The sequence below is a fragment of the Sorghum bicolor genome, chromosome 2 (genome assembly GCF_000003195.3).
Source record: "Sorghum bicolor cultivar BTx623 chromosome 2, Sorghum_bicolor_NCBIv3, whole genome shotgun sequence".
Taxonomy (NCBI): domain Eukaryota; kingdom Viridiplantae; phylum Streptophyta; class Magnoliopsida; order Poales; family Poaceae; genus Sorghum; species Sorghum bicolor.
The window spans coordinates 77,015,875-77,042,306 of record NC_012871.2 but is presented as its reverse complement, the minus strand read 5'-3'; the positions used below and the strand labels follow the sequence as shown (position 1 = coordinate 77,042,306).

General features: G+C 44.1%; 4 protein-coding genes across 5 annotated transcripts; 2 read left to right on the top strand and 2 right to left on the bottom strand.

The window, feature by feature from the left end:
• LOC8074473 (importin subunit alpha-1b) lies at positions 1,251–5,710 on the bottom strand. 2 transcript variants are annotated; one of them, XM_021452178.1, is made up of 10 exons: positions 5,338–5,710; positions 4,333–4,429; positions 4,162–4,253; positions 3,917–4,042; positions 3,649–3,831; positions 3,391–3,554; positions 3,217–3,295; positions 2,474–2,602; positions 2,167–2,294; positions 1,251–2,079 (listed from the first exon to the last, which is right to left on the bottom strand). In XM_021452178.1, the coding sequence occupies exons 1-10, from the start codon at positions 5,632–5,634 to the stop codon at positions 1,683–1,685; spliced, it is 1,692 nt and encodes a 563-aa protein (XP_021307853.1). In that variant the 5' UTR covers positions 5,635–5,710; the 3' UTR covers positions 1,251–1,682. The 2 variants fall into 2 exon arrangements, with proteins under 2 accessions (XP_021307853.1, XP_021307854.1); XM_021452179.1 differs by having other exon boundaries at positions 4,162–4,248; positions 5,338–5,491.
• LOC8074472 (nuclear poly(A) polymerase 3) lies at positions 9,058–14,205 on the top strand. The gene is made up of 10 exons (XM_021452892.1): positions 9,058–9,579; positions 9,681–9,758; positions 9,880–9,978; positions 10,709–10,771; positions 10,844–11,005; positions 11,677–11,790; positions 12,088–12,150; positions 12,255–12,551; positions 13,243–13,407; positions 13,534–14,205. The coding sequence occupies exons 1-10, from the start codon at positions 9,301–9,303 to the stop codon at positions 13,870–13,872; spliced, it is 1,659 nt and encodes a 552-aa protein (XP_021308567.1). The 5' UTR covers positions 9,058–9,300; the 3' UTR covers positions 13,873–14,205.
• On the top strand, positions 16,380–18,149 carry LOC8078583. Its single transcript, XM_002463368.2, has one exon. It carries the CDS (start codon positions 16,392–16,394, stop codon positions 17,865–17,867), a length of 1,476 nt encoding a protein of 491 aa, XP_002463413.1. The 5' UTR covers positions 16,380–16,391; the 3' UTR covers positions 17,868–18,149.
• On the bottom strand, positions 20,851–24,690 carry LOC8078582 (zinc finger BED domain-containing protein RICESLEEPER 2). Its single transcript, XM_002461193.2, has 2 exons — positions 24,504–24,690; positions 20,851–23,510 (listed from the first exon to the last, which is right to left on the bottom strand). The coding sequence occupies exon 2, from the start codon at positions 23,470–23,472 to the stop codon at positions 21,274–21,276; it is 2,199 nt and encodes a 732-aa protein (XP_002461238.2). The 5' UTR covers positions 23,473–23,510; positions 24,504–24,690; the 3' UTR covers positions 20,851–21,273.

Genomic DNA, 26,432 nt, shown 5'->3' with positions numbered 1-26,432 from the left:
TCGAACGTGTCGGACGGAGGCGACTGCCGGAAGCGACGTTGTCTTCCACCTCGGGAACGCGGGGCGCTTGGAGGACCCATAGGAACAGGGCGCTCTGGCTCCACGGACCCGACACGACGTCGTCCGGGCCCTCGAACTGCCGTTGTCCCGCCGCGACCCGCGCGGAACACAGGTGCAGCACCGGTGTTCGGGGCCGGCACGCGAACGGGCGGAGGAGCGGAGGTGAAGTCGGCTCCGCCTTCTTCAGGACCAGATCTGAACGTGTCGCCATATGCGTCCACGCTGGGCCACCCTTCGCCGGCGTTGAGGTCGAGGTTGGAGAACCCAAGGTGGCTTGGGGTCGGGGTTGGCGCTGGGGCGGAGCGCTGGCGCGAGGACGAAGGTGCTCGGAACGACGGCGCTTCGGAGAGGAAGTCGCGGGCGGTGCGGTCCTCGACGTAGGTGCCGGCGTAGGTGTTGTCGTGGCCGAAGAAGTCGTCGGCGTTGTAGGCATCGCCGTGGTAGCCGTCGTCGTTGAAGCCGTCCATGAAGCCCTGGATCTGGACGTGTAGGCGGCGGATCGGCACGAAAACCCGATGGATCTGCTGGAGGAAGCGCTAATGGAGCGGCTCCACGGCGAGGGAAGAGAGGGATAGGGAGAGCGGCGGCGGCGAGAGGAGGGGAGAAGGGATAGGGTTTGAGCCGGGACGCGAGTGGGAGAGCGGCGGCGGAGGCGAGAAGGGTTAGGGTTCAGGGTGGACGCGAGAGTGAGAAAGGGGGCCGGTCCACGCTTTTATATTGGCAGGTCAGCACAGTATTTTCGGCTGAACAGTGCGGCCCGAAAAGTGAAATTTTGGCCCAGGCCCGTTTAGATGCGAAAAACGGAAAAGTGGCCCAAGGCCGAAATATTTTCGGTTTTCGGCCTGATCTAAACAAGGCCTTGCATTGCATGGTGGCTGTGCTGGTTGTGGCACATCCGAATCCGATGATCCATCTCTTGCTTGCATGCCACCATCACGCACGGAAACACACATAACAGAGTCCAAGCAAGCCTCGGCGCGTGCAGGCCCGCCCGGCCGGAGTTCCGGTCGTCACCTCAGGCCACTACTACGTACTATGTATGTCTTCGAGACAACACTCCAATATATATTCTTGCTCTTGCGTGCCAACGAAACATACATCCGATCCATTCACCCATGCTTTGCTTCTGAATCTGAATGTGTATCAACCAATCCATGACACACGCACAACCCAAACCACCAACAAAGAAATTGCAAGGGCAACGACGCAAATATGAGATTTCAGTACAACCAAGGAGCACTCCATTCTACAGTCAGCCCAACGTAAAACATGGGGCCATCTTCAACCTTTCAGCAGTACGCAACAGACAATTTTTCTCTTCTCCTAGAGTGTCCTAATAGTCACACACGAGCCAGACTTCTAAGTTGTCCAAGAAAAAAAAAAGGACTTCTAAGATCAAACCTCTCTTCTCATGGCTCAAGTTCTCCATTCAAAATCTGTCTAGTCAAAATGCCCCAATGTCGCCTACAGAAACGTGATGCGAAGATTCTGCACATAACTACCCGACCTTCACGTATTCCTCTCTACATCGACCTGATTATAGTAGTTTTCATACTATATGCCACTAAGAAAAGGAACAAGGCCTTGTCTCCTCAAACACACATCCAATACAATAACTGCCATCACTCGGCTTCATCTGCACCCGAGGGCGGCGGTACAGGTGGCTGAGGTGCATCTTCGGATGCTGCTTCCACGGTATCTGACGAATCGTTTGAACCTGGGATGTTCGGATCATCACTCTCACCTACTTCTTCCTCCCAGTAGCTCTGCAGCAGCTTCATGACTAGCTCGTAGATTCTGTCGCTGTCGAAATCCTGCAGGTCCTCTAGTTTCTCTAGACCTCCGCACTCTAGAATAAACTCGGCATATGGGTTCATCCCTGATTCCTCGCCCTTCTTCCCCGCCTCACCTGCCTGGAGTATATTCTCAAGACCTTCAAGACACGTATATACGAGGTCAGGATCGCTGTAGGTGAGGATGCTGCAGAGGGGCTCTAAACATCCCCGGCTGACCAAATACCTGCATCCAAATAGTAGGCCAGTCATTACAGACAACCATATCCAAAACAATTAAGAAACATTCAGATGACCACAGGCCAGAACATACTGAATTTGATCACTTGAACCACTAGATGCAGCATTTGATATAGCCCAAGCAGCCTCCTTTTTAATATCTGTCTCTGATGTCCTTAGCAAGACAACGAGAGGGGTTATGATGTCTGCATCGATTACTGCCTGTTGGAAGAATCAAGAGCCAATAAAAGTGAGGTAATTCGTACATGATTCAGTAAACATGGGAGAAGCATGATAATGCAACATATGTACATCTAGGTAGGACATATTCAGGCACGTCCATTTGATGGCACAAAAAGCACTTTTACATAGGGAACGCACAAAGATCTGGAATATACTACCTGAATCTGATTCTTGCTACCAGCAGCAATATTAGAAACAATTAGACATGCTTGTTTCTTGATGTTCTTTGGGTAATTTCGTGCTAGCAACTGCGCTAAGCAATTGAGAATGCCACTCTCTACTAAGACCTGCAAAATATTATTTCGTTGCAATTCAGAGGTTAGGTGGGAAAATCAAAGCAGAATGTAGAACTAATTCACTGTGTTAGAGTAGGTATAAAAACTTTTTGACAGACATGAAAACTTTCATTTTAGTTTATGTTCCCCTTTAACAGAAATTGCAGATACATGAGTATTTTTGCAGTGGAGGCTCGCAGAGCCCCTCCAAGAGTCCATTGGACCAAGGACAATACACAAGGCGATCATGATATGAACTTGGAAAATGGAAAGTATGAAAAAGGCACCCAACGTAAAAAAAGAAAAAGAAAAAAGAAAAAAAGAGGTACTGTTAGCATAGTTGCAGTTGTGATGATAGCCGATGAGGTTTATTGGGGGTATCACATGAGGCATAGACCTAATAAAGTAATAATAGCTGCAGTTGTGGCAATAAAATGTTACTGCAAACCAGGATATATGGTTTTGGGTCTTAAAAAGACCAAAGCATTATTACTGACAGCAACCAGCATTTCCATACTCAGTACTTTGGCCATTACATTCTACATTCTAGTGACTGCAGATCACTAGGAATCTGCATCAGTAAAGTAAAGGACGAGAGCAAAAAGAATGCATAGCTATAAAGCTACCTCAACTTGCTTATCATCTCCCGCTGAAATTCTTGCGAGTGCCAAAATGACAGGGAGAAGAACATTAGCTGATGCATGCCTAAAATCATGAGAACAAGCCCAATTAGCCACAAGGACTACCAAGTAGCCTTATAATATGTACAGTACACTAGGAAAATGAATCAGACAACTCACATCAAAAGATTTACAAGTTGAGGGCAGACCCCAGCATCTAATACATCTTGGACAGCATCACCTTTACCGCCACATATGTAGTAAACAGTCCAGCATGCATCTGCCAGTATCTTCTCGTCAGCAGAATAAATAAGCTGGCTGATAATTTCTAGTATTGGTTTCACCTACAGTGCCCAGTCAAAGCAGATTATCAGCAAACCCTTTCTTCACAAATTGAAGAAAAAAGAAGGAACAAAGATGGCAGTAACAAAAGCCTACTTGCACTTCGGCTGGCAATTTTCCAAAACAAAGATTTGAAAGGGCCCACATAGCAGTTCTCAGAACTGGAATCTTCATGTCTTCTCTAAATTGAGAAAGTAAAGGCGTAAGAGCACCATGATCAAAAAGAATGTCTCTGCAGCTAGGCAAGTCAGCAGCTATATTCCCAAGACACCAGATAGCCTGCTTAACATGTCAGAGCCCACAATATCACATACTAAACCATTAAAACAGAAATATTGATCAATATTCAATATAACTGCTTAACCTGATGCCTGATATTTGCATTTGGTGATCCTAATAGTTCCACCAACCTTGGAACTGCACCACATTCTGCAACCAGCAGTGTATAATCAGATGCAGCTATGTTGGTAAGAACCCAGGCAGCCTCCATCTGCAAAAAGGACACAAGGTTAACTACAAAATAAAATAAAATAAAATAAAATAAAATAAAATAAAATAAAATAAAATAAAATAAAATAGGAAATGAGGGGATAAAAGCAAGGAACATACTTGGAGCTGGGGAAGCCCATGTCTTGAAAGAAACTCAGCAAATCTAGGCAGGACATCCGCTCGGATGATTTTTATCACAGTTGAGTTCTTCTCTACAGACAGAGCTAAGTTCAGAAAAATATACAATACAATATAAAAGGAGCTGTATCTCACATTAAACATGTCAAGTACCATCTGAAAGAAGTTTCCTGAACTGGACTGTGGCTTCGAGCTGACTGGTGGTGTCATCTGAACATAGTTTGTCGACCAGCTCTGACAGGCCTTCAAGCTAACTGGATACAAAAGACAAACTAACGAAATTTGAAAAGAAACACAAGTACATGAATGAAACTACTGAATGAAGGCATTATGTTTTTCTTAAACTTTGAAATCTATATCTCTTATATAGATAAACCCCACTAGCTAATTCTCTTAACACGCAAAGCATCCACATCATCATCCAGTAGAGCATCCCACTAACTAATTCTCTTGCCATGCAAAGCGTCAACATCAACATCCACTAAATCATCCCACTAATACATTACCCCGCCATGCAAAGTGTTCACATCATTATCCAGTAATAAATCAAACTAACACATATCATTTATCTTGCATCTATGTTATTCACATTAGCAAACCACATCATTTTCTAACATATATTTAGTTGTCCATGCTAGAATACTAAAAATCATCCACTAACATATATTATGATAGTATAATTTTACCGGTAATTCCCGCAGCAACGCGCGGGGTATTCTCCTAGTACCAAAACATCAGATTCCTTATAAACTACCATAAGCCATTTACCAAGCCATACAAGAAACATGGTATCAGATTGGTCCACGTTTTCAATATAACTTTCCCACTGAGAAGGTAGTGTAAACAGTGTTTTGGTGGAGAAAAGGGCACGATAGACATCTAATTATTTTCAGAACTTCCTTCGGCATATTAATCACGGGATTCAGTAAATTTTGAATGTTTGTGCTTCAAACTAGATTCATCATGCTGAATTTGAATTGTTGGACTCTAAGCCTCATGGATTGATTTATTATGATAGCATGGCATTGTTCGCAAGTTACACAGGAGAATTGCATTAGTGTCATTCAGTTCAAGATGACCTTTGCCCTTTGGCTGCTTTACCGAACTTTTAAAACACTCGAAATAAGTTGAGCGAACCCTAAGCAAGGCTTGCCGCACCTCTGTCTCGGCGGCATTACGGGGAGCCGCTACGTCTGGCGGCGAGGAAGGAGTGAGTATCGGACGGGTGATGCCTGCAGGTGGGGCTGCTTCGACGGGTACAGGAGCCGGATCGGAGGCAGGGACAGCAGGACTGGGCTCGTCGCGGCGGCGCTTGAAGAGCCCCGCGTCGCGGTCGAGGCGGCGGAGGGCGAGGAGGTCATCCTCGCGGCGGCGGCGCGAGCGGCTGAAGTCTACGCGCGACTTGTAGGCGCCCCGGCGCGCCTCGCCGGACTGCCGGCGCGGGGCGCGCGGCATGCCGGAGATGCGAGGTGGATCTGTTCGTTGAGAGAGCAACCGCGGCAGCAAATTCGGCTCCGGCGTCTAGTTGGACTGTTGGAGGGGCAGTTCGGTCACATGTGCTAAATGATGATTTGTGAACTCGGGCCTTGTTTAGTTTCTCACCAAAATCTAAATTTTTTCAAGATTTCATATCACATCGAATCTTTAGATATATGCATTAAGCATTAAATATAAATATAAATAAAAACTAATTATATAGTTTATTTGTAATTTGCGAGACAAATCTTTTAAGCCTAGTTAGTCTATAATTAGACAATATTTATCACATACAAATAAAAGTGCTATAGTGCTCATTTTTCAAAAAAAAAAAAATAGAACTAAACAAGGCCCACCAATTTGGCAGAGCTTCCAAGAGTACAAGTGTCAAACAGATTTTTTATTAAAAGTATTTTTTTTTGCTGATTCTATAAAATAATTCTCTAAATAAACTAGGTGAATGGAACCTAAAAAAACAGTTCCTCTTAATTCACTTCACATACATAATCAGCATGAAATCATAGAGATTTAATTCTAGTAGAATCACTTCGCAAAGAGAATTAGCTTCTACAAAAAGTATGAAGTAGAAAGATCTCTACTAACCTGACCCTTACATTGCTGCAGTTTAGGGCGTTCCTAATGCTAGGTTTCGTTGGACTTTTTTAAGAGTAGGGCGTGAGTGATGAGGTGAAACAAGACATATAGTGTATATTTTTTTTTATTTTACATCTATGATTTAAATATTATATGGCGTTATGAAATAAAATATTTTCGGTGGAGTTTCACTCAATTTTCAATGTGCGAGGATAAAACAAAAACTCTTTTTTAGGACAGCGGCTTCCATGTCAATGTCCTAAATAGCTAATATTTAGATTAAAAGGTAGTACTTTTTTGGTGTTAAAAAGTACTATGACAGTATTCCATCAGTTTTAGGCCACAAAAGGATGAGTATTGATCTTTTATGTGCACTGTGCTTGTGTAATTGATATGGATCGGAACTACTCACCCTCACAACCATCTTTATGTGTGCACTGTGCATCTGCGGAGCAGGACTTGCTCAGCACAAACAACGCACTACCAAACACGCTTTTCCATGAAAATCGATGCACGAGCGAATGCGAAACCTCGCAATTTGGGAAACCAAATACATAGAGAACCGCTACATTATACGAGGGCGAAATAACTATATTCGTCCTAAAACTTTTATCCAAAGCTTAAATTGATCTCTCAACTATTAAAACGATCATTTTAGTTCTTGAATTTACAATTTCGGTTCAATATTGTCCTTTGTCTGACATCGTTAGCTCACACCGTTAACACATTTGTATCTGAGACGATATTTTCATTAGTTCTAGAGAGAAGCACAACTCGACTTGGTTTACACGATAAGTAGATTTGGAGAGAGCGGAACCTATACACTATGAACAGAACCTACTTCACTTAGACGTGGATCAGCAGTAGAACAAAACAGCTCCTCTCGGTAAAAAAAAATAGAAAAACAACTTGATGCCTCAAAAATGAGCATCGTGTAATTTCAGTAGACGTTGACTGTCATGGTTAATCCATTGTGAACAACTTTTTTATGTAAGCTGATAATGAGACACAATACATTTTATTTTCTCGTAAAATTTCAAAATTCTTACATAATTATCTCGGGCCTACAGCCACTTACAACAATTGTGCTCGTGCAGAGTACATGCATTATGCTGACGGAATGAGTTGTAGCAGACGACGTCAGACAAAGGATGAGATTGAACCAAAATTGCAACTTCAAGGACTAAGAGCGCGTTTGGATGCCAGCCATGCACTGCCACGGGCAGTGTGGCGGCAACTCACTTGTGGCGATCAAAATGGCCGCCTAAGCTGCGGCAACTTTTTGAACTGCAAAAGACTGTGGCGGCCACACTTAAATGCTAAAGCAAACAACAGCCATTCATCTGTGGCGCGCCGCAAATTGGACTGGTAAAGTGTGGCGGTCATCCAAACACCCCCTAAAGTGAACGTTTTGGTAGTTAAAGGATGAATTTGAGCTTTGGATGAAAGTTTGAGGATGAATATAGCTATTTCGCCTTATACAATTGCTCTTTAAACCTAGGCACAATATGTTTTATGGTATATAATTAAATGGGTAATGTCTATTTTTTAACTTCAAACTTACAAGATAGTTCAATTTTAAATTCTGAACTATTATTAAACTACTAGGCACAAGACACCCTTCAACCGTCAAAACTTCCACCAGGCTTCGAAGGTGGTTTTCTATTTTCTAAACATATATTTTTCGTTCTTCTTTGGTACACGATGTTTTGTAGTATTTAATGTTTTTCTAAACACTAAATGATAAATAGTCGGTCACCTATGTTTAGCCATTATTCAGGCTAAACAATCCATTATAAGATTAAACGGACAATTAAACGGACTAAATGGGTGATTAAACAGAAACAGAGTACCACTGTGTAGCGTTTACACGGCGTTTAAATGGTCTAAAAAGGTGTTTAGGCAAACAGTAGTAGTATTAAACTCATTTTTATTATTTCTTTAGTAAAAATAAAAAAAAATCACATTTGAAACTAACTAAAGGACCACTTTTCCTGGTTTATATAATAATTATATAAGAGGTGTCCGGTATCTAATTTTGTATTTTAAAGTTTAAAATGGACAAGTTAAAGGTTTTAATAGATTTTTACCTAATGAAATTAATCTACGTTATATAAATGTTGATTCACTTTTAAAAACTAGAAGATAGCTGGGTTTCAACTTTAATTAAAGATATATAAGTTTTAAATAAATATAAAAAAAGAAAAGAATCCCAAATAGCATTCCGACTAGGAATGGCAACGGGTACGTACCCGATGGGTACTTGCCACCTATACCCGCACCCGCCAGGTCAAAACTATTCCATCGGGTTACCCGCGAAAGCAGACGTGTAAGAAATTCATTCCGTACCCGCACCCGACGGGTATTCCATACCCGAAAATATACCCTAGTTCAATAAAAATATAATAACTTTCAGCAAGTTAAATATCACAACTTATAGGAAATTAAACATAACAACTTCCAGCAAATTAATAGTAGCACTAGTAGCACACCAGCCGCTCAACACTTCCCACGTTCAGTCAATCAGTTCATGGGCTATATGGGCTAAATTGCTTAGGTTGCTTACTCATTTTGCGGGTATTTCTTACCCCCAGATACGCGGGTATGGATACTACTATTCCACACCCGTACCCACCATACCCGATGGGTAAAGGATTTCACCCAACAACGTACCCGCGGCTACAAAATCCATTCCATACCTACGTCCTTAACGGGTAAAACCCGTCGGGTTTCGGGTACCCCCGTCCGCCGCGGCGCCGCATCCCAATCCCACCGGAGCAGGACCGCGGGAGCCCAGGAAAGCAACCATTGATCAACAACTATACTACACGCGGCCGCGATCCGCGAGCCGCCGACATATTTAACCGCCGCCCCGCTCTGGCGCTCTCGCCTCGTCGTCGTCCCCTCCTCTCCCCGGCTCGCGGCTTCTTGGTTCTTGCCCATCCCATCCCCTCTCTCGCCTTGCTGCCCAAACCCAACAATCTCCCTAAGAAACGGCCGGAAGTCTCCTCCGTTTCTCCTCGTCCACTGCGACCGTCGCCGGCGACGAGCATGGCGTACATGGCAGCTGTCGCGCCCGTGCCCTGGTGGCCGCCTCCACCGGAGCTGGCGCCTGTGGGCTTCCCCGACGCGTCCTCTCCCGCCGGCTATCCAAAGCCCCAAACCCTACCCTTCTTGCTAGCGCCGACCCCTCCGCCACCGCCGCCGCCGCCGCCGCTGCCTGCGGGGTACCCTCTTCTTCCTCCCCCAGCCCCGATCATCATCCAGCTCCAGCCCGACCCCAGCTTCGTCGCGGAGGTGGATCAGCGTCGCAGCAGTTCCCTTGTGCAGGTGAGCCTCGTCCCGGAGGTTCAATCTTGATCCGGATTCCCCCGCATTCCGAGTTTCCAACTTCTTTCTGACTAATCCCTGCGCTCTCTGCCATGACACAGTTCTTGAAGGATGAGGGGGCCGTTCCGTCGCCGGAGGATGAAAAGAAGAGGGAGAAGGTGATCCGAGAGCTCAAGAAGGTAATGCCGCTCGCCCGCTCGGGGTTTTGTGTCAAAGAAAGCATCTTGTGATTGTGCCGTACGGCGTACGCCCGTACCTGGATTCCTGATTTTTTTGCGTTCTCGCGCTTCTTCCCCTCAGATAGTGATGCATTGGGCCAACGCGGTGGCCTATGAGCAGAGTGTGCCCCAGGGGCTGGCCACTGCTACGGTCTTGACATACGGCTCTTACACCTTAGGGGTAAGCAAGAGCCGCACAACTTTAGAGTCTTGATTTTTCTGAATTCTGGCGCACTTTGTTCTTTGTAGTTCATGTTGTTGACGTGCGGTTATTACACATTGTGTCTAAGTGAGAGATAGGTGAATTTGGACTTTTGATGTGTCTGAATTGTTGCGCTGTTTATGTTCCTCGTTCATGTTGTTTATAGGGATATCCCCAATTTCATGTTTTGAATTCTTTTATTTATATCATTACATTTGAGCTATATATCCTAGGTTCAATGCTTAACATATTTTGTCTTTTATTAAGCTATCCTACATTATAACTTAAGTGCATCCCTTGGGTAGTGCTGATATAAAAGGGTAGCAGATGATCTGAAATATTTTTTTTCCAAACAGCTTTACTGCACCCTCAATTGTTGATATTGCATTGTACATGTTACTGCCCAACACAGTTCTATTTTACCTTCTATTTTGACATAGTTTCTGCTAATGACACATTAATTCCATGAATCCAAATAAAAGAAAAGCATCAGCAGCTGCATTCCCCCCACACTAGCCTTTTCCTTTGAATGAACGCATTGGCCTTTGCTAGACTTGAGTTGTAATGTTTATAGAGGAGATGAGTTGTAACCACTGCTATTCAAGCTTAGGGTCTACGGATAGAAATTAATGTCTATGCTTATATAAAGTAGCATCTAAGATGACATATCTCCACTGGATTTGAATGATCCTTCTTTCTCTTTCTCAAGGCTCATGGACCTGAATCTGACATCGATGTACTTTGCGTTGGACCTTGTATTGCAACACTGCAGGTGGGTATGGTTCTTTCTGTTCCGTATCTTTACTCTGACGTGTCGACATAATAACTTCTCTCCATTTTGTAGTACCATTTCTTTGTTGTTTTGAGACAACTTCTTGAGGGCAGACCTGAAGTATCAGAACTGCAAACTATTGAGAAGGCTAAGGTTCCCTTGATGCGATTTAGATTTACTGGAATTGCAGTTGATTTCACATATGCCCAGCTCCCTGTTATTGATGCATTAAAGGCAAGCAGATTACATTTATACCATAACTTGTCCCCCCCCCCCCCCCCCCTTTTTTTTTTCCTTTTGTAATGCCTCTTATACTATCATCCCAAGTGATCTGTGTTTTCTACTTCTCATGTGATCTGTTGTTATGTGGTATTCAACATAGAAATGTTATTATCTTCTAAAGAATACGAAATGTGCTTGACTAATGACTAACAGCCTCCTCAGCTGCAGCTACAGTGATCTGCGAGAGGGAAAACCCTCACAGATCACTGTAGCTACAGCGCTGCAGGCTGCAGTCGAGCAGGCCTTAAACTTCTGTTTGTAGCGCTATGGAATAGATTAACCCTAGTATTATGGTTTCGCTGTCACTGCATCTTTTCCTTATCTTTGATATATATATACCTCTTTGCTAAACGTGCGGCATATCAGTCAACTGCCATCTGAACTATGTAGTATTCCCATGTAATTTTTCCAGTTAATAGATTGGGTCATAACTGTTTGCAGTACTTATGCATTTCAACTGGATATTCTACATTACAAAACTATGTTTTTTCCAAACGATCCATGTTATGATTGTTATTACTTATACAAACTTAGAACCATATGTGAATATCTTGACTTTGGCGCCCTTCAGCTTTGACATACACTTTACCCAATACAGTCTTGACTTCGCTTTGCTCTTGCAGGCCATAAATACATTTAGCACTCAACTACTACAGAAAATAGACACACGGAGCTGGAGGAGTTTATCTGGAGTTCGTGTCAATGAACAAATTGTTCAGCTAGTACCAAATGCGGAGGTTAAAAACTAATCTAATGAATTTTTTTTTTTTGAGACCATTGCACGACAATTTTATCTTCCCATTGAATTTACTCTGATCAGTTTAGGCATGTTCTTCTGTTTTTTCTGATTTTTCCCCTTGAACTCGTATCATTTTGCTTTTAAGGTCCACTTGCATTGCTTTCTTCTCTTGAGTTGATCTGTGAGCATCTCAACTTGCTCATTATGATAATATCTACCAGACGCTTTAAGTTTTGTTTTTTTTTCTCAAATTCTGTTTCTTTAATAATTTTACTTTACTTGAATTACAATACAGAAGTTTCAAGCTCTGTTGCGATGCATCAAACTGTGGGCTAGGAAAAGAGGACTTCATTGTCATGTATGTGGTTTAATTTTCTCTGCTAACTGTTCAGTAGTCCAACTATATGAAATTGAGGTCATCATTTTGGTCTAACAATGTACTTTTTGTGCCGTGTCATTCAGTATCTTGGCTTCTTTGCTGGGATTCATTTAGCGATCCTTGCGGCTTATGTCTGTCGGAAATTTCCAGATGCCAGTGTCAATGGTTTGTTCGCAGTGTTCTTTCAGACTTTTGCTCACTGGCCTTGGCAAGTTCCAGTAAGTCTACATGATGAGCCAACTACCTCCTTGCATTCAGAGGGGCTTCTCATGCCCATAGTGATGCCTTGTACCCCGCCAGAGTTTTGTGTGTCCAATGTGACAAGAGGCAGCTTCAAAAAAATAAGAGAGGAACTTACACGTGGTTATGCTTTGACAAGGGTGAGTCTAAAATCAATTTAAGTTATTTTGGTAGTAAAGGATGGATTCAATTAAAGTCAAGAAATTCTCTATTTTCCAAGTTCATTGGAGCCTGATTTCCAAACCGGAGTGTCATTTGATGAATTATTGATTTCCATACAGATCTAAATTAGAATATTTGTTTTCATACGGATGATTATATTATTCAAGAGCACTGGGAACTGTTAACTCTCAGTGCTGAATACATAACTGGAAATATCTGTACAGAATTATGTAAGGCAAAGCACTCTTGCATATTTGTTGACATTATTCCTGTTCAAATAATTAGTATTCATTCACCCTAGTGTTAGTCTGTACTTCCTTGGCACGTGAGACTGACCATGATTTCCCTCGTTTCAGTCCATTTTGTATATGGATTCTCTTGGAGGTTTAAACAATTTTTGTAGTTTATTCAAATTTCGGTGTGCATGATCATTTCGAAGTGAGATTGCAGTTTTATTCTGGGAACTTTGTTGGTGGCAAGGGAATCCAGCCCCTTTTTGCAAGTATGCTTTGAGCATGCAACTAAAAATTCTCTCTTGTTGCGCCATGCTGTATTTCTTTTTATGATTATTAGCATACATGTGCATATTATTATGCACAACTGTTTATCACTTAAATACTTGGGTGCTAATATTTGATCAAGTAACAAGTCCATATATCTTTGTTTCAGGATTCATTGAGACATGATTTCCAGTGGACCTGGCTTTTTGAACCCTTTCCATATGATAAAAAATATCAACAGTTTCTTCGCATTGCTTTATGTGCGCCAACATTTGCCGAGCTACGAGACTGGGCTGGATGGGTGAAATCTCGATTCCGTCTCCTGATTCTAAAGGTACTGACTGATGCGACTGTTTTGTTCTTTCATCGTGCTCTTGCTGCACAATCGCATGATTCTTTAATTGCTGGAAATGTTGAACAAGAACATACAAACTCAATCAAGTTTCCTTTGGTTCTGCAGCTGGAAAGAGCTGGCATTGAGTGTGATCCATGCCCCTCGGAGGAAGTTGATCATACAGACAATGACCCTAACGTAGTCTTCTACTGGGGCCTCATCCCTGAAAGAATCATTCAGGTTGACACTAGCTCCCTGAAAGAAGATTTCATGGAAAGCATCACCAATGATGTCTATGGCACGGTGAAGTGCACGCATTCAGATGTGACAATATCTGTGGTTGGGCTGCCACAGTTGCCAAAGAGTATGCGCAGCCATGTTCACTGGCAGTACATGCAGCGTTGTATGATGGCCTACGAGGGCACAGATGAAGGCCAGAGCGCAGGTTGGCTAGGACTTGGTTAGATCGTAACCAGGACTGAGAGGGACATGTTCCCATTTTCCACGGCAACCGTGTACAGAGTTGATGAGGTTTTTTTTTCTTCCCCTAGCACAGGGATCCAAGATCATGGGCTGGGTATTCTTTTGAGCTGAGGGGGGATGCATGAGTGCTTGTGTGCTCATGAACATCGGATCACTGACCAGTAAAAGATCAAAGAGTAGGTGTATAGCATTGGCATGTAAAAAAACTTAGGTCTGTCGGCGCAAGTGTACATTTCTTCTGTGTTCTAACTGTTGCTGGATCCTGATTCATTGAAATTTTGCAATGGCTAAGATGTGTATATATAATTCTGGGTAGCGCTGCATCGTCTCCTATCCGTTTCTTCCTCTCAACGGGAGTTTATCGGAATTCTGTTATCATCAGAATTGGGTTTGGCTGGATGCCATCTGCTGCAATAAAAGAGATTTGCCATTATGAAACCCTAAACCCTCCGTGAGACTGAACTGAACGGTAATACGTCTGCAAAAACGGATCGGCAGAAACAAGGTTTGCAGTAGTCATTCAAAAGCCGCGCGGCGCGTACGTGGAGGCCGGCCGGCCGGCCGGGCCGGGGATCATATGATATGGCGGGCTAGCTCGCTTTTAGCCATGCTTGTCGCGCGTGTGCATGCTTTTGAATAAACATGCTTGTCGTGTTATGGGCATAAGATTTCACTCACCAGCCGGACACAATAAAGTAGTGTCACAAAAATGGTCTTTTTGCCAAAGTGTTCGATGCAAAGCCGTCAGCTCATCAGCGTGGATCGCATATAAAAAAAAGTACAGTACTGGCGAGGTCGCGTACCTATATATTCATAAACTTGTGTACATACGTTCCTTGTACTATAAAAAAAATCCTCATATGTTTCCTCTCCATTCTCATCTACAAGGATCCCCATCCAATTGCATGCCGGCCCCACTGCTCACTTTCCCTCTTGTACCAAACTACCAGTAGGAGCTCGAGCGGCGGGAACGATTCCCTTTTCTTGTCGTTAGCGCTTGATAATATTAGATCATGGTGTCTCCGGACTCCATTTCTACATCTCACCTGCATTAACAATCTTTTTTAGTTAATCATTTTTAAGTGCAATAAGTTAAACGGGTGGTATCTAAGTTGTTCTTTGCCCATAAAAAATTAGACTTTTTAAATCATACTTTTATGTATATATGATTTTAAAAAAAAAACAAGTTTTTTTTAATTAGGATCAAGTATACCAACCAAACGGTTGTGTAAAGTGATTTCCAATATAATTCAAAAACCTTTATGAGAATCTAAATCTAAAACATTTATTTAGACAATCCGGATCTTATACATTTAAGAGAATTTGGATTTGAGGCGCCCGGAGTCTACGGGCTGGGAGCGAGGACATTCGAAAGAATCTGCATTAAAGATTTTAGGAATTTGTATTCTAGTTAGAGATTTTAGGAAGTTGAAAATATTTGTATCTATAAAAATGAAAGCGAAGCAGTTCCAAACACCACATAGGTGTCATTGGAATCCATAGGAGATTTTAGGAATCTATATTCTAGTTAGAGATTTTTTTTAATCTGAATTGTAGATAGTAATAAACATATATAGTTGTTTGGATGCTAGATTCTAGTTAAGATTTTAGTAAGTTGGAAACATTCGTTTCTAGAATAACTTTAAGCTTTTTTAAAAAAAAATGTCACAGAGGGATAAACTATTTCCACCTGAATTTTTATTCCACGGATGCTGGGCAAGCCGTTTTGGTGATACTGTTGCACTGTAGTTTATCTCAAGTTTGTGAACGTGAGCTTTTTAGCCGCACCTGGTAGAGAATAGGGACTTGTCTTTTGATGTGCAGGTCAGCAGGGAGGAGAAAAATCCGGTGTCACTGTATTATGTTAGGGCTTGTTAACTAAAAGTTTTCAAGATTTTCAGGCCTTGTTTAGTTCCCAAAAAATTTTGCAATTTTTTTCAGATTTCTCGTCACATCGAATCTTTAGACGCATGCATGGAGTATTAAATATAGACAAAAATAAAAACTAATTGCACAGTTTGGTCGAAATTGACGAGAAGAATCTTTTGACTCTAGTTAGTTCATAATTGGACAATATTTGTCAAATACAAACGAAAGTGTCACTATTCATATTTTGCAAAAAATTTTGGAAGTAAACAAGGCCCCAGTCACATCGAATCTTGTGACACATGCATGAAACATTAAATATAGACGAAAACAAAAACTAATTACACAGTTTAGCTGTAAATCACAAGACGAATCTTTTGATCCTAGTTAGCCCATAATTAAATAATATTTGTCACAAACAAATGAAAGTGCTACAGTACCGAAATCTTTTCACTTTTCGGAACTAAACAAGGCCAGTATAGGGATTTGGTTCATCATTCATCACCAGCTGATTCCATTATTATATACGTATATAGCTAGCCCAACCCCATTTAGCCCTATATATATACATCATCTGCCTTGCCTTGCCGAACCGAACCAAACCTTCCCCTTCCATCAAACAACCGTCAGCGACGATGGGGAACACCAAGGGTCCTGCGCCGCCGGCTGGCGAGTACCAAGACGACGAGCCGCTGGAGCGTCCGACCGCCGCCCCGGCGCAGGCCCCCGCGTCCAACGGCGGTCTGGTCCTCAGCACGCAGTGCGAGTTCCCGGCCCTCGCGAGGGGCGCATCCCGGGACAGATTCGCGGTGCTCGTGCACGCCAAGGCGCCGTCCGACGTGGCGCGCGCGCCGCTCGACCTCGTCACCGTGCTCGACGTCAGCCTCAGCATGAAGGGCCAAAAGCTGGAGCTGCTGAAGCAGGCCATGTGCTTCGTCATCCACCAGCTCGGCCCGGCCGACCGCCTCTCCATCGTCACCTTCTCTCGCCACGCCACCCGCCAGATCCGCCTCGCGCGCATGTCGGACGTGGGGAAGGCCTCGGCGAAGTTCGCCGTGGGGGCGCTCTGTGCCGTGCGGGGCACCAACATTGGCCAGGGGCTCCGTGTGGGCGCTCAGGTGCTCGCCGGCCGCCGGGAGAGGAACGCCGTCGCAGGCATGATCCTCCTCTCCGACGGGCAGGACACTTCCGGCTGCTGGACGACGGTCAGGCCCGACGGCACCAAGACCTACGCTAACCTCGTGCCGCCCTCGACCTCGTTCAGCAGCCGGCCCGCGCCGATCCACACGTTCGGCTTCGGCACCGATCACGACGCCGCCGCGATGCACGCCATCGCGGAGGCCACGGGCGGCACCTTCTCCTTCGTCGGCAACGAGGCGGCGATCCAGGACTCGTTCGCGCGCTGCGTCGGCGGGCTCCTGTCGGTGGCCGTGCAGGAGGCGCGCGTCGCCGTCACGTGCCTGCACCGGGGGGTCAGGGTCCAGGAGGTCAAGTCGGGCGCCTACGGCAGCCACGTGGGCGCCGACGGCCGCGCTGCCTCCATCGACGTCGGCGAGGTGAGGCGGTTCCTGGTGCTCGTGTACGTTCCCAGAGCCCGGGCGACGGAGGAGGTCACCCGCCTCGTCAAGGCGAGCTGCACGTACCGAGAGGCCGCGACGGGGCATGCGCGCGTGGCTGCGGCGCCTGCCGCCGTGGTGCAGAGGCCGCTGGAGCTGACGACACTGCCTGCTCCGTCCGTGGACGTGGAGCGGGAGCGCGTCCGCCTCGCGGCGACCGAGGACATCGCGGCCGCAAGGGCGGCGGCGGACGGCGGGCAGAACGCGGGCGCCGCGCGCGCGGATCCTGGAGTCCCGGCTCAAGGCCGTGGAGCGGTCGGCGCCGGGGGCGGCCGGGGACGACCCAACGTGCGAGGCGATCAAGGAGGAGCTGCGCGACCTCAGCGCGCGCGTCGGCGACCGGGCGGAGTACGAGAAGACGGGGCGCGCGTGCCTGCTGGCCGGCATGAGCTCGCACGCGCAGCAGCGCGCGTCGGGGATGGACGTGCAGTCGACGAGCAAGGCGAGCGCGTACCTGACTCCCAAGATGGAGGAGATGGTGGAGGTCTCGCGTGAGAGCAGCGGCAGCGCCAAGCGTGGGGGTTGCAGCACCGGGAAGCAGCCAAGCAAACTGGCCAAGCAAACTGGCCAAGGGTCCGCAATTTCAAGACGGCATAATCCAAATTAGCTCAAGTCTTCGACTACCTCTGTTCTGTATGTGTAGGCCTTTAGTTTGTATCTACTCCTACATCTCAATTTGGCAATGCCTTTAGTTTGATCTACTCCTGATGTCGTTGTTATAAACTTGGCATGTCATGTTATCTAATTATTTATCGTCAAGAGAAGGGAAGTTGGTCATTTGACTCAATTGTGCTCATGCTCGTCTATGTTCAAAGTAATGCCTTGTTCTCTTGAACTTATCCACGCATTAGCACAGCTCACGGCTTATCAGTCAAGTGTATTTTTCTCTTATAATAAAAATAAATCAGTAAAGAGCAGTTGTATAAGCCAAATTCCAGTCTTAAACCACATCTTTTAAGAAATACGATTCTCAATTTTGAAGGACTTAAAACAGATTTTAACCAAATTTATATAAAAAAAATACTAGCATTTAAGAGTATAATATAATAAAAATAAGTGCCATTAAGAATTTTAAAATATGTTTTTTTAAGAGCTTTGTTACGGTGCTTGGGTGGAACCACCGGTTCCTCCTGTTTGTAAAAGTATCTGCCGCAGGTATTAATGAAATACTGTAATTAAGGGCAGTTTAGTACTTTGCCTAATATACAAATACTCTAACAGCCTGACCCAATTCCACGAAAGCTGCTCTGTGTGCCGCGAAATCTCTCTGCTCCTTGCGTTGCCGCTTGTTAGCTCGCCGCCTCAATGCTGCAGATTGACATAATCAATGCAAATGACCTTGAACCATTCGGCCAACGGCAAGTGATCCCCATTCCACTAAAAACTACTCTGCAACGGCAGAAGACGCGTTGAGAATGAATACAATCAATCAGTTAAATCGAGAAGCATAAAGCCTACTGGAGAACAATGAGAAGCATTCTTGGGCCTTGTTTAGTTCATCCCGAAATCCAAAAAGTTTTCAAGATTCTCTGTCACATCGAATATTGCGGCACATGTATGAAACATTAAATATAGATAAAAACAAAAACTAATTACACAGTTTGACTGTAAATCACGATATGAATCTTTTGAGCCTAGTTAGTCTATGATTGGACAATATTTGTCAAATAAAAACGAAAGTTTTACAGTAGAGAAATTCAAAATTTTTCAGAACTAAACAAGCGCCTTGTTTAGTTCCCAAAAAATTTTGCAAAATTTTTCAGATTCTCCGTCACATCAAATCTTTAGACGCATGCATGGAGTATTAAATATAGACGAAAATAAAAACTAATTGCACAGTTTGGTCAGAATCAACGAGACGAATCTTTTGAGTCTAGTTAGTACATGATTGGATAATATTTGTCAAATACAAACGAAAGTGCTACTATTCATATTTTGCAAAATTTTTTGGAAGTAAACAAGGCAGTGAATGTAATGTAGTAGCTAATCTCAGATGGAATAGTACCTTCAACGAGACGAATTGCAAGGACAAGATATAAATGAATGTAACAAACAATACAAATCGAATAGCCGCAGAAGGGTCACCCGTTGCTGCTGAGATCCAATAGCCGCAAGCTCAGCTACTGCTTCCTTTCCTAACACAGCCTTGTGCCTTATCATTTTTAGCTTCTGACTGCTGAAGCTTTGTAGTGTGCTCAGGATTTGGAGCTTCTCTTACCCGTGCCTTTCTTCTAGCAATTTCAGCCGACTATTGAACAAACAAGAAGGATCAGGGTAAATGGAAGTAGCAGCAATTGGAATTTGCTCATTTCTAGCGAAGGATTAAAAGCCACTAGTACATACGAGAATCTCAGCCTTCATGTCTCATCCGGCTATAGCGCTGTGCAAGACCACGAGCATCTTCCAGGGGTGCACCCATAGACATTGACCTCAATGGGTCTATAGTCTGAAATGTCAACGAATGTAAGAAACTTAAAATGTATCTCACACACACAGAGAATGGCATATATAATATCTTTCAGAAGGCTTGGACTCAGACTCGCACAGAAAAGGGCTGTTCTAAGCAAATAAACAGAAATTATGCATATGGCGATCAATTCAATATACCATACACAAGCTACTGATATCATATGAATCGGGAAGTGAAAAGCAAAGCAGAAGCAGAAGCAGAATGATATGCTTTGGTAACTTGGATTATTAGTAACAGAAGAGAGTTACCGCTAAGGAGAGTTTCAACATTTTGGTTTTCACTAGAACAAGATGGACTTGTGAAAAATTTACTCAAACAAAAAGGCGTCCAACACCTTGGGTATTCTAGGGTGTCACCACACTCTCCAGTTGCCAATGGCTTCTTTCAATACAAATTCACATCCACCAATAATATCTTCTAGAAATTTCAGGAAGTAAAGCCATGCTGAAAATAAGTCACTTTAAACGCCTGCCTCAAAAAGTTAATCAAATCCATTCCGATCTGTAACTCACTCCATGAATGGTAACTGTACCCTGAAATATGCATTCCTCATAACACCTATACTCCCTGCCTGACAAACAGATAACCAACCAAGAGCCTTCAAAAAACCCCTTACACATAAATTCCTACGAGTGATCGCCAACTAAACAAACCTCATGTGGGAAACTAAGGCCTTGTTTGGATCTAAAAACTTTTTGGATTTTAACACTATAACACTTTCGTTTGTATTTAATAATTATTATCCAATCATGGACTAACTAGGCTCAAAAGATTCGTTTCGCAAATTACAAGTAAAATGTGCAATTAATTATTTTTTATCTATATTTAATGCTCCATACATGTGTCGCAAAATTCGATGTGATGGAGAATCTTAAGAAGTTTTGGATTTTGAGTGAAACTAAACAATGCCTAACTCAAAGATCAGTCAGCACTTGCCTGAGAAGATAAAATTCATGCAGCGCAGCCATCACACCACGACAAGCATCTCAAACACAAAAACAGCAATCATTCAGTAAAACTGGCCACAGGGAGCACACACTTAAATTAGACAATTTCTACAGCTATACAAGAACATGGACACTAATTCACAGTACAAAACAAATTGAACACAAAACGGGGGTTCAAACAAAATACACAGCAACCAGCTGATGCATCCCACGGCTTGTACACGTACATAGCCAACCATGCAAACTCCAACATCAGACGATACCAGAAAATGATACATAAACTATTACATGACAACAGTGACAAGTTCAGCAGAGTTCAACACAAGTTACACACCTTTACGAGATAAATACCAGAATAGATCACAATCAGTTCACAATCTCAGCCTACAATACACCTACAGTTAACTACACTCATAGATACGACAGATGGATAAATAGATTCTTGCTTCCACAAGGCAGGCAGTGATCAGTGGCGACGACAAACCTACGATCCTTCAGCCTTCACCAGTGCAGAACTCGGTGCCTCGGTGGCAGGTGGTGAATACTGGAGCCAGTCTTTTGCACAGACAAGTGCTTCCACAATCTCAGGTCGGAGAGAGCTTCTGTAATCATCGAGCATGTGACTTCCTGTTCCAGCAGAGAATATAGAGCTGCCACTGCTTACCATGGACATTGGAATGGCCAAGATATCACGGGCCATTTTAGAGAGGGTTGGAAACTTTACTGTGTTTAGCTTCCACCAGTTCAGGATATCAAACTCCTGGATACGTGGAGTGAGGGATTCATCCAGGTACTGTTCCAGCTCAGATTTCGAGGGCTGGCTACTTTGGATCTCGGAAAGGTACATATCAAAGTCTAGAAGCCCATCACCAGTGGAAGCAGGCGGGCCTTGACTGTTATTCGCATTGGCTGGTCCATTATTCCCTTCACCTTGCTCAACATAAGCTGGGGTCAGTGGGAGTGGCTGAGCCACATACTCCTTATACAGCTCATGTACAGCATCATTGACCACCTTAACATACTTTGCGGCCTCAGCCCCATAAATTTTTGAGTAACTGAACTCAACAAGCTTCATCTTAAAACGTGGATCCATGACAACAGCAATGGCTAACACGAGGCTGCAATCTTTCCAGTACTTGTCAAACCTCTCATGCATATCCTTGGCGATGCTACTGAAAGCGGGATCTTCATGTCCTGTGCCATTTGCTAGCTCTAGCTGAAGTTTCCAAGCTTCATGGAAAAAGATGTTTGCAGTTGGGTTTGCTGCTGCCATGATGCTATGTGCAGAATCGTATAGCAGTTTCAGGTAATTACAGGCAGCCTCAACTTTCTTCCAATCCTCTGCTGACGGAGCTTCATTGTAGTTATCATCACATGTTTCTAGTGTAGTGAAAGTCTGCTTATAATCCAAGGCAGCTAACAACATCAGATAAGTGGTGTTCCACTGGGTTGTAACATCCAGACAGAGGGTCTTAGTACTGGGAATCTCCAGCTGCAGAGCAATCTCGGCAAACTTCTCTTCACGGGCAGAAGAAGCTTTTATGAACTTTATGCTTTCACGGATGCTGTATACAACACCATGAATCGAAGCAATGACATCTTGTGCAACAGCATTAAGGATATGGGCGTAGCACCTCACAACAAAGAGCTGTCCCTTAAGCATGAGATTGTTCTTGTTGGAGAGATGATCTCTCAAATTTGCACTGTAGATATCATGTGAGGAGCAATCATTATCCAATGTGATGGTGAATAGCTTGTCCTTCATATTCCAGTCAGAAAGGCTCAGGCTAATTGCCTCACTAAGTGCGTTCTCTGAATGAGGAGATGACACCATCATGAAGTTAAGCATCCTTCGATGCACTTTCCACTCGGAGTCGATAAACTGCCCTGCAAGTGAAACATACCCAAGAGTCTGACTAGTTGTCCACAATCCTATAGTGAGACTGATCCTTCCAGGCATAGTGCTGAATGATTGTAGCAGGTTCTCCTTTTCTTTCTGATAAACAGCATACACCTCTCCTTCCATCGTATCAACATCCACAATCTTGAAACGTGGCTGCAGACTTTCAATAAAAATGGAAAATGCCGGCTGTTGGACAATGTGAAGTGGGTAGTCATGCTGAATGATCATCTTTGCCAAGTGTGAGCAACTGCGGTCCTGATCAAAAGCAGCATTTGCATAGCCAGTATATCTGTAGCGTCTCTTGGTTGGGCGCTCGATAGTTCCCTCACCATCATTGTCAGTCCCTCCGGTTGAAGGTAGTGCCAGCCTCTGCTCTTGATTCTTTATCTTTGGACAGGAGCCCAAGGTGATGTGCCTCTTGAGATGACTAGTCCCAGCAATTTTTGAACCAGAGCTGTAAGCAAAGGTTTGCTTGCAGAGCTTGCAGCAGGCCCTTGTGGCCCCACCGGCGACGGCTTCAATAGTGAAGTGCTCCCATACCAAGGACTTTTTTCTCCTACGTCTGGTTCCAGTAGTAGGAGGGGTTGCTACCTCAGAAACAACCAGCTCATTTCCTTGAACCAAATCATCACCTTGGGGCAGCTCTTCACCATGAGCCAACTCTTCGCCTTGGATCAACTCATCACCATGGACAAATTCATCGCCTTGGATTGCCTCATTGCCGGGGACAATCTCGTTATCTTGTGCCACCTGAACTTCATTGGCAGTTTCCTCAGCCATCCTGATAGGCTAGCAGGAGCTGAACTTGTGAGATATATCTGTCAGATATGGCAATGGTAAAAATCAGAACATTGTGAAAGCGCAAAAAATGGCAGGGATTGAGTTGTTATGTTGAGCATAATAATTTCACGATAGGAAGTCCTAGTAATCAAAGGAACTAGAGCACAACTCGGAAGAATAAGTTGTATTAACAACTACGCACGAAGTTCCTTCCTCCACAGCTCAGATTCTTGCACAGGCTCGTAAATAAATCACCAAAATCCTACACTTTGTTTTCCTTGATTATTAGAGAAAATACTTTGGTATTCAATTCGTGCATGAGATACTGGAGCGCCATAGAGCTTAGGTTATAGAGCTTCAAAGCTGCATGGCATGGTTAAGCTACACAGCTTGAGACCACGTTCGCAGTTAAAACGCGGCACATGATTATGCATGTACAAACTTGTGAATCCAATTCACCTACTGGACATGTTAAGCGTTTCCTAGTCGGCACAGCTGAACTACCTGAGAAGCGAAGTCCGCTCGCCACAGAATCCGCCCGAATTCCTGCCATGGCGGGCGCATGAAAAGAGGGAGAGAGTATACAAATCTGGCCCGCGGAAGCGGAACAGAACCTCGTTTTCCCAAATTCGGAATCCTATCCTATTGAACAGAAACCACGGGACGGGAGGGAGCTCCTCGACGGCCTGGAGTTGTAGAGCGCAAACCGATCGACGGGTAAAAATTTCAGAAAGGAAATCGAAAGAAATCCTCGCCGCATGGCCCACTACGTAGGCCCAAATTCGGACGGGCAAAACGCTTTCAAATCGCGCTTAAACGAAACAGAAAAGAAAAGAAGCCCACAAATTTAAACGCCCCCGCACAGATCCGACGGAATCTAGCCCAAACCCGCGCAGATCTATCTATCTATGTATGAACTCGCGTCGCAAGAGGAAAGAAATTATAACGCGAAGACGAGACGAGACGAGGTGGAGCGGGAGGGAGAGCGGACGAGGAGTTTGGGAGGAGGAGGAGGAGGAGAGCGAGCTTACAGGGGAGGTGGAGGTGGTGGTGGTGGTGGCCGAGATCGGAAATCGGGACTAGCTGCTAGGGCTCGGCCCAAGAAGCGCCGAGCAAGGCCGAGCAGGCGTTGTGGTAGATCTGCTGGTGTTTTTGGGGCGGGGGGGGAAGGTGGGTGGAAGAGGAGTGGCAGGCAGGTGGTGCCGAGCCGAGGGAAGGGAGACTTTCCTTCCCAAAAGCAAAGCAAAGCGAAGAAATGAGGATGCGGTGCGGGGGCCGGCGGAGGAGAGCCGGCCAGGGTCGTGACGTTTCAATGGGCTCACCGCTCACGGGTCGCGGCCCATCCATCCCCCCCTCCCTTCCCTTCCCTTCCCTTTCCTTTCTCCCGTGCGCGTGCGGAGAGGCTGCCGGGCCGGCCATGCGTGGCGTGGCCCCCGGGTATTTGATTGACTTTTTTTTACACAAAATTCGCAAGTTGGGAACTACTATCTTTTCCAAAATTTGTTGAACCGTTTGGGCCCCGACCGATCTCAGTCCCCAGCTGCCCTACACTACACCTACAGATCCCACGAACCGAGCCCACCAAAACGGAGCCCAACTCCAACGCGCGAATTAAACCACTCCAATACCAAGGCCAGCTACGACTACCAACAGCGGTGGATTTTTAGGAGGAGAAGACGGAAAATGCTCGCTCGCCGGATGAGAGAGAGAGAAACCGGAGGAGGCCGGTCTTGGTTGCTGCGGTGCGCACGTGGATTGAATGGGCTAGCGGCCCACGTCGATGGGCCTCGTGACCTGACGCGTCCGTGCTGTGAGGCTGCCGGTACGGTAGACCTGGGTGGGACACTCTGCGCGCCAAGTAAAGGCCTGTAAGCATTACATGGTCTGCGTGGAGCATCAATTTCACAAAGGGATGAATCATCTACAAGAAGATTATTGCCGCCAACGAAATTTATTGATTGATTATTCCTACTAGGAAGAAGTCCACTTTAGGTCCCTCAACTTTCGCAAAAGTCTGTTTTTCATCCCTAAACTTTAAAACCGGGTAAAATACATCCCTCAATTTTTGAAACCATGCATATTACGTCCCTGACATGGTTATGAGCGGTTTTGAAGGCAGTTTTATCTTTTTCATTTTTATTTATTTTGGCTGAATATTTGTAAAATTATAGTAAATCACATAAAATTCATAAAATAGTAAATCTGATTTTGTTGGACTCCAGATAAGTAGATCTACATAGTGAACATATAATATAGTATGCTTTAGTACAAAATTTTTATTGTAGCGTTAGAACTGTTTTTTCTATAATTAATTAGAATAATTCATAGCTATAGTTTGTATGGTCCAATTGTGGTGAATTTTTTATGTTAGACTAATTATTATATGTTTAAACTATGGTAAAAAAATTCATACTCATTAGATCATGTATAACTTAGTTATAGATTTATTATAATTTAACAAGCATAAACTTAAATAAATCTATAACTAAGTAATACATGATTCAATATTTTTACTATAACTCAAACATAGAATAATTAGCTCACTATATAAATTTCATCACAATTAGACCATAGAAAATGTAGCTATAATTAGTCTAATTAATTACAGAAAAACATAGATCTAAAGATGTATCAAAAAAATTTGTACTAGAACATACTATATTATATATTCAATGTGTAGATCTACTGATCTGAAGTCCAACAAATTGAGTTTTCTATTTTATGATTTTTATGTGATTTACTATGATTTTTCAAAAAAAAAATCAACCAAAATAAATAAAAAGAAAAAGGTAAAACCGCTTTCAAAACCAGGTCAAGGATGCAATGTGCATGGTTTAAAAGTTGAGGGATGTATTTTGTCCGGTTTTAGAGTTCAGGGATGAAAATCCAACTTTCGCGAAAGTTGAGGGATCTAAACTAGACTTTTTCCTTCCTACTATACCAAACTATCACCTAGCATT